This window comes from Gobius niger (assembly GCF_951799975.1).
Source record: "Gobius niger genome assembly, chromosome: 11".
NCBI classification, from domain to species: domain Eukaryota; kingdom Metazoa; phylum Chordata; class Actinopteri; order Gobiiformes; family Gobiidae; genus Gobius; species Gobius niger.
The window spans coordinates 6,456,549-6,471,674 of NC_136862.1; the positions used below are offsets into that span (position 1 = coordinate 6,456,549).

At 42.8% G+C, this 15,126-nt stretch overlaps 1 protein-coding gene and 1 long non-coding RNA gene across 4 annotated transcripts in view; one reads left to right on the forward strand and one right to left on the reverse strand.

The window, feature by feature from the left end:
- Positions 1-15,126, reverse strand: part of robo3 (roundabout, axon guidance receptor, homolog 3) — a 366,973-nt gene that overhangs the window by 82,953 nt on the left and 268,894 nt on the right. For all 3 annotated transcript variants that reach the window (XM_079565561.1, XM_079565560.1, XM_079565562.1), the window contains exon 7: positions 4,734-4,858. In XM_079565561.1, coding sequence (XP_079421687.1) covers positions 4,734-4,858 — 125 coding nt within the window. The remainder of the gene's footprint in view (positions 1-4,733; positions 4,859-15,126) is intronic.
- The window catches only part of LOC306969925, a 358,335-nt gene that overhangs the window by 72,043 nt on the left and 271,166 nt on the right, over positions 1-15,126 (forward strand). The gene's annotated exons all lie outside the window — the stretch shown is intronic.

Genomic DNA, 15,126 nt, shown 5'->3' on the forward strand with positions numbered 1-15,126 from the left:
GACACTAACAGGAAGTGACATAGATGGAGGAAAACTATTTTAAACGGTTGCCGTGCCAACCATGTTGCGTCAATGGGATATGAGTCAAACTACTGTGGAATTTTACCTTTATCTATGTCACTTCCTGTCAAAATGATGGAAATGTGACAAAAAAGTGAGAAACATTGACAAAAAAGTGACGAAAAATGGATGAAAAAGTGGCAAAAATGTCACAAGAAATTGACAAAAAATTGACCAAAAAAATGACAAAAATATGACAAAAAAATACAAAAATGTGACAAAAATGTGATACAAATTTGACAAAAAATGACAAAAATGTGACAAAAAATGACCAAAAAGTTACAAAAATGATTTGAATACCCAACAAAAAAATGATGGAAAAAAATCTGATGACGTGAGGAAAAAGATCCTCTCGGTTCAGGCGGGAGTTTAGAGGTTAAATGTTTACTGTCACAAGTTCTCTTTTGCCAATGAGACTAATCACAATATGATGTTGCTAAATGTATGATTGAGAAAGTAATTTGCAAAAGGATTAAGTTATTTCATGAAAAGATATAAGCAAATGAAGACTGTGTGTATGTGTAAATGCAGTTTATGGTCCATTATGTAGATTATCTTTGTTGCTTCGTAATCAGCATTGCTCCCTGGGAATATATATAGTGCAGAGTATTATATATATATCTTATAAAGTAAATGCCATCATGAGTGCATATAATCCATTTTCTGCTGATGTTTTGTTCCTTTTGTACAATGTCCTTTTTGATTATTGTGAAATGTACATTATTATTGTATTGAGTTGGGAGTGGACGCTCATAAGCTTCGTCCCACTCCTTTTGAGAAGAACGCTCAAATAAACAATTAAACTGAAAAAAACCCTGAAAGCTTCTTTGAAAATTATGAGTCGGAGGAACTTTTGTACTCCTGAAATTCATCAAAACTAGTAAAATCATTGTCCAAAACACATTTTATCATTGACATTTTCTGTCAGAAATGTTTGCACAGTGGTTGCTCATTGTGTCCAGTGAAATTCGATATATCCCCATTTACTTCCATTAATGTTTGTGGCATTAAAAAAAGAAAGTATCTCAGGGTTAAAAAAGGCATTAGCGCACCGGTGTACCTTAAAGAACTCCTCAACAACCACAAACCAACCCGACAGCTCCGCTCCTCTGACAGCCACCAACTCCTGGTCCACAAGACAAAGCTCCGCACTATGGGAGATAGGGCCTTCCAGGCAGCTGCGCCTCGACTGTGGAACACCCTTCCCAACCATCTGAGGGCACCACAGTCTATCGAGGTTTTTAAAAGTCAACTGAAGACCCATTTATTTTGTGAGGCTTCATTTAGTATGTTTATTTTGTGTTTTTACTACTAATATGCTACGTATTTTTATTGTTGATATGTTCTGTAGCACTTTGAGATGTGTTTTTCATGTGTAAAGTGCAATACAAATAAAATTTATTATTATTATTATAATAATTAGAAAGCATTCAACTTGACTTTCTAACACCTGCAGAAAATCTGTGTTGATTTCGGAATCTTGATTTGAATATTGAATATTTGAAACTACCTTGATATTTAGTAAAAGTAAAAGTTGGACCTGATAGCTTTGATTACAGCTCACTCGCCGTGGCCATTGTAAACTTCTGCGATCGTGCTGCATCTTCTACTGCCTACAGTGTCATGGCATAAACATCACCTTTTACAGCTCGAGGGCGAGCGCTTTTGTCAAATAAATTAAATTACACGGCGCACACTGAAATAAACACTGAACTGGATGAATACAATCTGCACAGGATTATGAGGAGGCGGAACCTTGGAAAGAACGAGAGAAAGAGTGAACTTGTGAGAGGAAACAAAGGGGAGGGTGTTTTTTAATTAAAGACCTTCTGTGGTCCAAGCGCCGTCTCTCCGCTGATAACAGTGTGTAATATCACTGCAATAAAATTCATTTACTGTGCCGACTTTAGCTTTAAAAACGACGGAAACAAACGGCGTTATTCGAAACATTATCCGGTTATTATGCGTTTCATTACACCGGCGCTACATTGTAAAGCCGTATTTATTACATAGAGCGCCGTAAGATTACTTAGGAGGTACTTAGCATGACAAATTAGCATTAGCGGAGCGCTCTTTTATTGCGTGTACCAGGGGAGGACAGTTGGATACAGCGCGCTTCACTGTGGATGTGATAAGCTCGGCAGTCGTTATTAGATAATCACCCTCCTATATCCCACTTTTCCATTTGTCAGAGTGAGTTACGCTTTCGAGGAGCTAAAAAAAAAAAAAAAAAAAGGCTATCAATTCGAACACGCTTCCTACACGAATCCACAAAACCATTCCCTGGCTTTATCCGAGCCTTCCACTTATACATAACCCGTGCACGCAGTTTTGTTTTTTTTCCGAGGGGCCCCTCTCTCCTCTCCGCCTACTCCTCCCACTCCGGGCTTTTTAATCTATACCTGGGAGCCGAGCTGGAGGCGCCCACGCACACACAAACATCAGGCCTTTCAGCACATTCCCGCGCACGACGTCGTGCACATACAGAAAGGAGACGGCGAGAAAAAAAAACCTGTGATAAAAAGGGGAGTGAGGACAGCTGCTATAAACGCTAACAGGGACGTGACAGTGAGAGGAAGCAGGAGTCGGAGAGCGTCATGTTAAAGACATGAAGAGCGGGCTATTTTAGAAACTGAATGTGAAAAATGTTCTTATACGGGAGGATGTTACGGCTCGTTTTACAGCGTTGTGTTTCAAATCGTCGTATCAAGAAGGATGATTCCCCGCTGAATCGATTCTAGATCAAGGGAAAGTTACAAAGCTAAGTGTAAGGGAGAATATGCTGAATAAAGTGTATTTAGAAACGTTTTCCGGTCCGATCAGAGTATTGTATTCTGAATAATCGGAATGTTTTGATCTTGATTTGCATAATGTTAATGCATAAAAGCAATATATGATTAAGAAGACCTTTACAGGGTTGTTTGACTTTGACTGTTAGCATTGTCTTTCCGTGCTATATTGTACTTTTAGATTCCCTTTGTACACCCTTGTTGTTTTTAATTGTGCTTTATAAAACAGATGGGATTGGAAGTACATCTCTATACAGGTGCTCGTCATATAATCAGAATATCATGAAAAAGTTCATTTATTTCTGTAATTCAACTAATATATGACATAGACTCATTACATGCAAAGAGACATATGTGAAGCCTTTATTTGTTCTAATTTTGATGATTATGGTTAACAGTCCATTTTCAAAATATTCAAATTATATGAGATTTTTAATTTGGGGTTTTTACCAATGGCTGTAATATCTCCATATAGCCGCTAGTCTCCCATTGGAATGCATTGCGCTTTAGACACGTTAAAAACAACTGGTGTCTAATTTTCTTAAACTTTCTACAGCTAGATATTCCTCCTGTGATATCGCTGGGTTAGAAACAAGGTAGGTTTTCGTTAAAAAAAAAAAGGAGAAATCTCGTACTAATGAGGGTTGGACTTTTAGCATTGGAGCAGTGCGAGCTACATGTCACGCAAGAGCCGAGTCTACGGGGAAGATCCTGCCCTTATGCCCTTTTTAGGAACATGCTTGGTCAGCGCTGGAGAGGAGGAGTCTGTAAATCCACCATGATTTCCCCCTCGAGCATAATAATTGCTGCAAACGAGGAGGAGTGAGAAAGAGTCGTCTATTCTTTATTACGGTCTATAGTTTTTACAAGCTGAGCCATAATAATCAAAATGATAACAAATAAATTCTTGACATATCTCACTTTGCATGCAATGAGTTTATACCATATATTAGTTATCACAGTTTAAGTTGAATAACAGAAGTGAATACACTTTTTCATGATATTCTAATTATATGAAGAGCACCTGTACTGAATGGGAATGGTGTCCTGCAGGTCCCAGAGTCAGGACTAAACACAGTGAGGCTGTTCTATGCAGCGGAAACCTTGAACAGACTTCCAGAAAATGTGAGACAGGCCTCAACCCTGACAATCAAATCCAGATTGAAAACAGCTTTTTTAAGCATTTCATTGTGCAACTTTAGAGCACTTTGAATTGCCTTGAGTACAAATTGTGCTCTACACACACTTTCACAAATGTTTGGTGACTCGAAGGACATTTTTTTAATCATTTCATTCTCCGCAGTGGTAAGTTGTGTTATCTAGCCACAGCTGCCCTGGGGCAAACCCACAGACCTCCCATCACTCACCCAAACTACCTCCTAGTCTGCCAACCAGGTACCATCTTAGCCTTAGCCTGGATGGTATGGCCTTGGTAGCCTCGTAGTGACATGCAGGAATCTAAGAATAAACCGCTGGGAAAATGGCATAAGCTAATAAGCCCAGGCACTTTAACTGTCGGCGAAGAACGTTAATTAATTTTTTGCCAGACAACAGCCCGGATATACAGAGCTTGGGATTGTGTTGACCATAGTCTTCAAGCAACTGTTGTATACTGTGGGAAACTGTCAGTACATGTGGTAATAGTGCTAACATAAAATGTAAATAAGTGTGTGTAAATGTAAATATAGATGGTAACTGCCAGTAAAATGACCCCATAACAACAACTGCCATTCCACAACAAAAAGCCACGACTATTAAAAGTGAATTGTTGGAAAAGACGTGTCCGCAGGTTGTAGCCCTGGAGGGACATGGCTTTTCGACATTCAGAAAGTGTTTTATCAATCATGCGGTTCCTTATCCGGCAGTGCTTAAGCGTCCTCTTACCTGACTGCCCTCTCTTTGCCAGAACACGGCCGGCGGTGGGTTGCCCTTTGTCCCGCAGAGGAAGGTTACGGTGCGTCCGGGAGCTGTGATCTGGTCCCGCGGCCTCACCACGATCTGAGGCGGCACTGCGGGGGAGAGAAACAAAGAGAAAGCCTTATGAGCCCGGGAGGAACGCGGAGGCTGCCAGTGCCCTGATGTGAGCGGCTTTAATGCGGCGACAGCAGTGACAGCTGTGACTTTGAGTGCATTAGTAAGTGACTGGCTCGGATGAAGTGCGGCGCGAACCGGGGTCGAGCGAGTGAGGAAACATAAATGCAAGGTTTCTGACAAATAGGACAAAAAGGACACAAGTAGGACTGAACACTTCTATGTGGAATCGTCGAAGGAGAAAGATGAAAGCACTATAACTCATTCTACATCAATAAAATCTTGCTCGAAAGGAAGTGAAAAGTAGTAAAATACTTATTTACTCCCAGGACCGTGCCAATCTTTGTAAACCACCAGGCTGCCTTCCTTCAAATGACACGTTCACAATGCAGAGATGATACTTTTTACTGCAAGATTTACAATTCTACATGATTACAACCTCTATAACTAACATTTTAGCGTGACACAGAGCTGATGTTTATGTCCCAAGCCGATATAAAGGGGAGGTTACATGGAAAACATCTATGGCTCTCCAGGCTGTAGACACGTCAATATGCGACCCACGATGGTAAAAAAGCTTGTACAGTTTTCAATTGATAAACATAATATTTGGTACAGTGTGAACAGGGTTTGAGGAATTCTCTTTGTTCACAAGGCCAATCTGAAACTAAGTAAGGAGAGTAGTCATAAAATCATGGTGGAGAGTGGACAATTGCTTTTCAGGTCTTTGTGACATGTCCTGTGTCTAAATAATGCCACTGTATTTGTGTTGACATGGAACTGCTGAAAAACAAAAAGTGATCCATCGATCAATTGATCCAACCAACCAACCAACCAACCAACCAACCAACCAACCAACCAACCAACCAACCAACCAACCAACCAACCAACCAACCAACCAAACCACCCACTCACCCAAAAAAAACAACCAACCAACCAACCAACCAACCAACCAACCATCCATCCATCCATCCATACAAACCACCCACCCACTAACCCAAAACCAACCAACCAACCAACCAACCAACCAACCAACCAACCAACCAACCAACCAACCAACCAACCATCCATCCATCCATCCATCCATCCATCCATCCATCCATCCATCCATCCATCCAAACCACCCACTCACCCAAAAAAACAACCAACCAACCAACCAACCAACCAACCAACCAACCAACCAACCAACCAACCAACCATCCATCCAAACCTTACATTTGAGAAAACGTAAAAAGAAACATTAACAGTCAAAGTAGAAAAAGTTGCTTGTCTGACATTGCTTTTTCTCACATATTCAAATCGAGACAGACTCAGAGAACAGAAAAGCAGGAGATCAGGTGGGAAGATGAGAAATCAATTAGGACCGCTGGGGGCGCGCTGCATTATGCGTTCTCCCCCCCCTCCAGTGAGGAGCTAAGCCTGTCACTCGCCTCGAAATCAATAGGAAGCCAAAGAGATGCAAACTCGCATACAGGGATGAGAGAAGAGAAGACTCAAGATGCATGTAATTAGCGGCGGGCGAGAGATCACTATAATGTGACCCATAAACCTGGATACAGGCTGCGGGACGGGGCGAGCAGCTGGCCTTTGAGCACGGAGGAGATTGATTGCAAAGCTCCAAAGCTGAACCAAAAGAGGAGCGGAGTAGTCAAAGAAGTAAAGGTTATGGGGAAGTCGAAGGCAGTAAACAGCAGCTCGGCGTTATTAAGGAAGTGGCTACAGTTAAAGTTAAACTGGACAAACAGGAAGTAGCACTTTGCAGTAGCTTAAGAACTGTGTTTAGCAAAGTTAAGATAGCGTGCTGTGAATGGGACATTTTTCTATCCATCTAATTAGAGGCGGCCGTTTGGGGATTTTACAATATTGGCTATCGGCTGATCTAGCAAAAAAAGCAGATATTTCCAGGATTGAAAATGATAGAGACTTCTCGTCACCTCCTCTCTAGGCCTCAGGGGAGGTGAGAAACATTGCAATGAAAACTGGTTCGCTTGAAGTTTGTTAAACACAAGTTTCACTAAACCTCCGTCAATATGGATTTGCTGCATGTCATTTTGAAGTGCAGAATCTGGAGAATTCAATAGCTGAGTTAGTTTTAACCTCCACTATTGTATTTTTGATCGCCTAGTAACAATAGGCTAATGCCAACGACAACTAATCAAAGCTGGGACAGAAACTATGATTGGATCACCTACAGTAATAAAATAAAACCGGCCAGTACTGGAGCGGCCAAGTATTTGATTTTTCAGGACCAGACATTTGGAAAAATGTCTCTGAATATCGGCATCAACCAATTAAAATTGCAAAATATCAGCATCGGCCTTAGAAAAACTCATATCGGTCGGCCTCTACATCTAATTACTAGGACGAGGTCGAATACTTGATTTCATTACTTGACAAAGAGAACAGATATTCAAAGTCCAATACAAGTAAAAGTTGCTCAGTCATATTTTGTAGTTAAAGGGGGAGTTTAAAAAATGTTAAAATTATGTATATTCCTCCCCCTACATGTTCCAGCAATGTCCTAATGTGTAGAATGAGCCCAGACCTGTTCACCACAACTGCCTCTAAAATCCGGCACTGTCACTCAAAAAGGTGTCACTTCGGGCCCGAATTGCCGTCATGCATGAGCTTAATATAGAAGGTGCAGTTACATGTATGACCTGAGGTGGCAGTAGTGAGTATAAAATGGCCAACTTGCATCCAGCAGACAACATTTAGAGAAAATTTGTGGAGTAGAAAGTATTATATACATCTTCAAAATGTAGTGGAGTAAAGGTAATATGTTTTCAACAAATTATTCCTCAAAAACCTGACTTCAGTGCAGTACTTAGGTAAGAAATACTGTATGCAAAACGTAGCAATTAAAGATTTGAACCCAGCACTCGCAGAGTTAACTCCGGGGCAGCAGCGGGTGATTTATCAGCAGTTATCAGCTGCCACTGAGCCGCTGAATCACATTCTCCTCTGTAAAGCGTGTTCATTACTGTGTTAATTGAGAAACCAACTTCACGGGCAGACAGGCGCGCTCCTCTCGACTTTCTAAACTCTCCGTCAGACTCGCTGTGATTTATTCCTCGAGAAGCAACCCGCCGCTCAGAGCGCGGAAAGAGCTGATGGAGTCGAGAAACAGGGTTAGCCCACGGTTTACTGGAGAAGGCGCGCGACGAATGATGTGGGTAATGTGGTGAGGCGGCGTCGGCGAAGTGCGGTGCCCAAAAAACAAACTTGTGCGTGTCTTTGCCTTTGTGTGTTGGCACCGTGGCTGAAGCAAAGTCTGAAAGGTTGTAATCAGGAAATGGTAACGTGTGCAATTATTCCAGACAATACACTGTCCTCTGTGGAAAAGCAAATGTATCTCTCACTTCATAGGACCATCTTCATAGGATAACATGCACACATCAGTCATTATTGCAATCCCGGTTAACAGAGTCTGCTGTAAGAGAAAATCTTCAGGTCAGAGGAACGTTCTCTCTGTGGGAGTTCCATTCTTCTTTAGGGCCTTTGAAAGAGAAGGCCGTCAAGATGATTTTGAGAAACCTTATTACACAAATCAGAGAGTACTTTGAATATTATTAAAGTTAAACGGGAGAAATAAAGGTAGAAATACTGTCAATGCACCCAGTGAGGTCATGTATTAGGTTTTTATCCTTTTCAGGAAGAAATGACATAAATCTATACTTGAATTAAGAGATTAAAGTAGATTTGGCCTGGTCTTAGATGAGACAAAACATCTAGTAGTAGTTATTCTCTTAATTCAGATAATTTTGTGTCATTTCAAGTGAAAAATAATTGTCTGATTTCAAGTGGGTTTTATTCTTGTTCCATCGGCGCTATAGCATTTGTATCTTGGATTAGTTCAAACCGACTCAAATTCAACAATGAAGGGGGCGACAGTGGCGCAGGGTCGTCTCATGATCGGAAGGTCGGGGATTCGAATCCCACCTCCTGAAAGTGCACACTGTTGTTGTGTCCTCGGGCAAGACACGTCACCCACATTTCCCCCAGTGTCTGCGTACATTGGTGTGTGAATGAGAGTATGAATGGGTGAGTGGATCCTTGCTGTAAAGCGCTTTGAGGGCCTAATGTAGGTGGAAAAGCGCTATATAAGTTGAGACCATTTACCATATACCAACTTTAATTCAAGCAATTTTAAGTAATTTATCTCATTTCAGATGGTCATGTTTCCAGTGTTGTGCTTTACTTTGGGCTAATAATCAGCGGCTTCGGCCCTCGGTCTATTTACAATAAAGAAAATCGTCCGCCAACAGAACTTGCCTACCCCTGGTCTACAGTCAGTGCGGCTCGTGGACCTGGAGACCCCGGTTGTCTGCTCTGTTTTTCAGTGGTGGAGGTGCAGTAGCATTTTAGATTTTAAAGACATCGGAGGACACAATTAAATGGTCAAAGTTTAACAGGGTTTATTTTCAAGCATCTGAAAGCCCTTTTACAGCTGGGTTATATAAGGTTGTTAGAGATTTTATTGTCGTCTCACTTGCTTGGGACCAACAGTAATTAATATGAGAAATGATCCTTAGCCCCCGAATGCATTTCTGCAGCCTGTAAAACCTGCACTCAAAAGACCTCTCCACACATGCAGCAGTGGACGACCGCAGTGCAGCCCCGGGCCCATCTCCAGATCTTGGGCTTGGATCTTGGTCACCTCGCAGGAGGGTTTAGCCTACTGTGCGTGTTTTAAATTGGGTTTGTTTGGGGCAACTCTCAGCCGAACTCGTGGAGCACATGCAAAGATCAAACAGACAGTCCCGGGACCCTTTTGCCATGAGGCGAGCGTGCCATCTGTGCCACCCTGCTCCCAACTAACTATGTGTATTCTGTGCAATCCACATTCGGCCCAAAGCTGCAGCAATGAGCCACGAACCCCAGTGGAAATAAGAGGAAAGACATTTGTATATAGGGCTTGTGCTCGTCCTGGTGAAATAACATCATTTGCATCTACGTAAATGAATCACAGGCTTTCTCTTTCCCAATACATGAATAATACAAGTTCGATTACCTGCCCTATATCCTCCACATTGCTCATTTGCTTTGTGTATTGCTTCCCTGCTTTGTACAACATACAGCCCCTTGTGTACTCTGCCATATAAACTCGATGCATTATTATGATGATGAATTACAACGGCCGACTCTTTAAAGTGGGCTCATTGCTTTAACTTCCCGCTGTGCATGAAACTTCAATTTGTCAGCGCGGAGTAATTACGCACGCCGCGAGGAAGGCGTGCTGACAGCGCTTACCTTATAGCGAGCGGGCGAGATTTCTCCCAGGTTTACTGCCCTTTGATGGAGTGTATAAATGAAGCGCAAACAGCCCGGGATAAACACGGCGGAGGTTGATGAGCTGAGCAGCGGGTCAGCACTTTGGGCAGACGTTAGAGGAATGGAGATGTTTGGGGCAGAGAGCGAGTCAGCGGAAAGATGGACGGCCACTTGTAAAGCGAACTTGTTCTTTACGCTTTCCTGTTCATGTGGCTTCACTGGCTTTGCAGCGGAATTCATGTAGTGACAGGGGGACAGAGAACCAACAAATAGACAAAGACAAGCCTTAGATGTTAAGATAAGCTCATAAAGTGAGGTTCAAGTCCTTTCTTAAAAGCATCCACTGTCGAGATTTAAGAAGTAATCAGTCTATGAAAGGTAAGACTTTACAACCTGGGACAGAGGGAAGTTTGCTGAGTCGTGGCCATATTTCTGTCCTATACTGTACTTGAGCATTGCTTTAATATTAAAATAATGGCTTTTGCTTGTATCGTTTTCAAGCCTGTGTTTCCAAGTTTCTAAACGCACCACACGATAGTCATTATTCATTATTAAGCTACTCTTCTAGCCACAGCTGCCCCCTGGGATAGACTGAGTCATGATCTGCGCCATCGGCCCTTCCAACCACCACCAAACACTTACACGCTCATTCATCCTGGCCTGTTGTCCATGTTTTTTGTGTAAATCAACAATATTTGTAGTTTTCTATTAGTATTGTATGGCAGTTAAAGGAACAGGCCACCATTTTTACATACTGAGATATGCCTGAGCTTAGACGAGTTGATGCGTACCTGTCTGGTCTTTGTGCGTGCCCTCAGTCATGAAAAAAGACCAAAGATGTTGTTAGCATTTGGCCTCTCTCAGCATATTCCTATATCTCCAAAAGGGGTGAAGTTAGAAGCTCTTCCACGAGCACAGACCAGACAGGTACGAATAAACTCGTCTAAGCTCAGGTAAGAACATATCTCAGTATGGAAAAATGGCGGCCTGTTCTTTTAAGACATCTGTCGTATGCAATTACACTTCTCACAATTATCTGGGGGCCAGTGGACATTGCAGTTCAACATTTGTAGCTGGTTCCTCCGCAAAAAGAGTGAATAGCTAGTGCTGAGGGACGAGATTCAGCTCCCGAGCCTGAAGTTTCTTTCCCCTGATGAAGGACATTGTTTTTAAACTCACTCACCGATGGACAAGGTAGTTTTAGATGCAACACTTTCCCAATAGGAAAGGGTGATACGGATCTAATTTCATACTCGGAGCAGAGTGAAATCCATTTTCCCTTGTCTAAAGAGTGGGTAGATGCTTAGTGTCAGCAGCAGTGCCTTCTTGTGCTCCTTGAAATATGGGAAACATGCTTATAAATGAATCCCCACAAAGCACTGGGATGTCAGGAACGCATTTGGGAAGTTAGGGATAAGTGTGTTCCTCAATTCATTTAAAAAAGCACCATAAATGACACTGCATCAGCCGGCAGTAAGAATATCGCGGGGGAAAGTGTTGTCAACTTGTCTTTACTGTTTTTTCATAGCTCAAATTGCCGCCGTAACAGATGTAACCGCTTCCAAAACAACAAGCACACAATTTTACACTATAATTGAGCTAATCACGCTTTGGCTCCACAGGCCACCAAACCAATCGTCCAAAATAGGTCGCTAAAACACATCTTGATGACATATCTTGCCCCGCTAACTACCAAGAGCTCTTCTCCCGACGGGGGGGCCCCATCCACGTGTCAAAACTGGGATAAATCACCACTGGCGGGGTCTAAAGAGGCCGTGAGCGCTACAACACGAGCAGGAGGAGCAGGGTTTCTGATGAGGCAGTGACTCTGGATTCCCAGGACTGGGCCGCTTGACAAGCCTGATGCAACTCGTGAAATATTTACGAATCGCAGAGTAATATCCGGGACTTATGTAAGGAGAAAATCCGCTGTATCAGTAGAAGTCCGAGGAGACCAATCCAAGAGAAGAAGAAAAAAAGAGAGAAAATGTCAACACTATTTTTGAATTTCCTCAAAGCTGGCAGAGCGTCATCCCTCCGACCCAGATATAATGCGAGGGGGATGAGCGTTTCAAGTGTTGGCTTTTGGTGTTCGACAAGGGGCCCCAGTCTGGTCTGCTCTGCTGAGAATAACTGTGTTTGATTTGAAGCGATGGCGGAGGAAGAGGAGGGGGGAAACCATGACGGAAAGCCGCGTCGCCCCGGGCTGTACTAAATAATTAGCGGTAATGGGCACACAGTCGGCGCGACACAGAGCTGCAGATTTAGGGCAGGCGGGAAAATAAAACAAGGCGGATCGAACGGGGACGAGTGAAAAATACATGACAGGCATTAGCAGACAAAGTGTCACAGCCACTCGGCAATTTTGGAGCTTTTGAAAGGCGGATGCTGTGCACTTCCCTGCCGTTTTCACACGGTTCGAAAACAACTTAAAACGCAGTCCCTTTGAAATATGTTGAAGAAAATGCATGGCGGCGCAGCTAATTAACACGGTGGCTAGTTTAAGCTTTGCAATAAAGGTGTCACCGGTTATACAACATGGCTTTGAGCATATGTGCAAGTGTCTAAGCAAAACCAACTTTAGATTTCATATGTGCCATGAGTTAAAGGTCAAAAACAACACGACACGCTTTAAATAAACTGCACGCTGTCACTCTGTGGTCTCACACTCTTTTGTGTGAGACCATGTGTGCATCTAAGGTCGACTCGAAACCAAGAAGTGACAAGAGAAACTGAAGCAAAGATATGATCAATTAGTTAGAATGGAAGAATAATCGCCATGGCTTTTGTTATTTTAGCCATGCTTATTTACATAAATGGCCGAGAGCTGCTTATGCTTCGGAGAAACAGCCCATGAAACTATGATAAACAAGATGATAGTTCAATAGAGATGCACCGATTCACCGATTCACCGATATTGGTAAAAATGCGACAACGGGAAAGAATTTCAAATATTTGATGCTGAACCAACACCTGTTTTGGATCTCAGCGTTTTGAAGCTCAGAACCTGAGAATAGTTTCAACTTCCGTTATGATTGTTAGAGGATAACATTTAGTCGCTATTTATCATACTGGGTCAAGCTGTAAAGTCGTACTATCTCTGACATACAGTAGCCTTGACTGTGGTGCTCAGACTCTCAGCCACTGAAGGTTTTCCGTATCAGTATGACGCTCTGAGAGGGTATTTATCCCTTTTCCGTGGAAGCATAGACAGGCTTGAATGGTAGGACTAGCGCAATGTCATGTCTCTGGGTCCCGTACTGATGGTAAGTAAACTTCTCCTGTATAAGACATCCAGAATCCTGCCCATTTTTCATCTGTCCTCTCATTGATTGATTGATTAATATCTCAGTATGGAAAAATGATAGCCTGTTCCTTTTAAGATGGTCATTTTTCCAGTGTTGGCGCCTTTTGTGACGCCTCCGCTGCAGGTGTGGGGGACTCTTGGTGCCTCTTCAGTGTTTCAGGAGAAGAAGTTAGGCTTGCTGTTTCCTTCACAGCCAGTAAGGACTCTCTGCAGCACAAACTTGTCCTTCTTCTGTACTTATTAATTTGTTGGAGATTACAAGCACCAAAGGCTTCTGTGGCCATGCTGTAACATCATCCACAAACCCACTATAGAACTTATTCTCTCCTCTGGACTCCTCAGTACAGAAATGTAAAAATAATTAATGTTGTTAAATGAACCGACTTGGGCATGGGCTTACCGTTCGCGTGTCACTCAGGATTTAGCGCAAATTGAAAAAACCTCGTAACGCCATTATATTCCGCTCATTCCCAAGTTTCGCTGGGGCCCTAAACACACTGTTGTTTTCCTTCCTCTGCGGGGAGTGCAGACTGAGCTCCCCCGGTCCCTCCTCCGTCAGCACTTTCGGACACGAGCCTCGACAGCAGAAAAACCTCCCTCCCCAAACTCCCCACTATCACCCATCTTAATTCTTGTCCGTTATTTCCGCAAAGCAAATAACTGCAGTGACCAGCACAATCCGCCATCTGTCACCGACCGCTTCGCAACAGTCAGGGGACCTCGCGGACGCCGTCCTCCGCGAATCTAATCGCAAACCCTTGAGTCTATTTCCGACTGTGTCTCGGCAAGTTAGCGGCGCATGAAGAGTGAGGCTCCAGACGGCTTTGAATTCCCAAGCCATTGTTCCTTATTTAGACTTTACTTCTGAGCTTTCTGACGTGTTTGATCCTATATTCCAAATCAAAGCAAAGGGTCGTGTTTTCAAAGCGGACATTTATGATGTTTTAACAGAGTTTCCGTGTCAAAAATGTTGTGTCTGTCTGTCTACAATGTCAAAACAGAACATTTGAAAGCAGATTCTGTATTTTCAAAGCCTTGTGTGTTTAACATGACACGCTGCCCATCATGTACAATTGATTTCGTTTTATCAGAGAAATACAGAGGAAAGGTGCATAAAGTACAAAGCTTATGGAGGGATGAATACAGGGGTGTCCAACTAGTAGCTCGGGAGCCTTTTCTTAGTAGATCCCTTAAGGGTTTCTACTATTCTACATACTTGAGGAGTCAAATCTTAAAGGAACAGGCCACCGTTTTTGCATACTGAGATATGTTCTTACCTGAGCTTAGACGAGTTGACGCGTACCTGTCTGGTCTTTGTGCGTGCCCTCAGTCACGCAAAACAACCAAAGATGTTATTAGCATTTGGCCTCTCACAATGTATTCCCATAGCTCCAAACAGGGGTGAAGTTCCACGGGCACAAAGACCAGACAGGTACATATCAAGGTCAGGTAAGAACATATCTCAGTATGGAAAAACGGTGGCCTGTTCCTTTAAGTCGGTTTAAAGTCATTAAATTGAGATAAAAATGCTAATGCCAATGGAACCAGCTTGAATACCACTTGGAACCTCTTACCCCAGCCTGAACCGAGCACATTTTCTCCAGTTCGGCTTCATCCAAATCTAAAAAGTCTCGACACCTCAAGACCTGAAAAGTGACTTTTTTG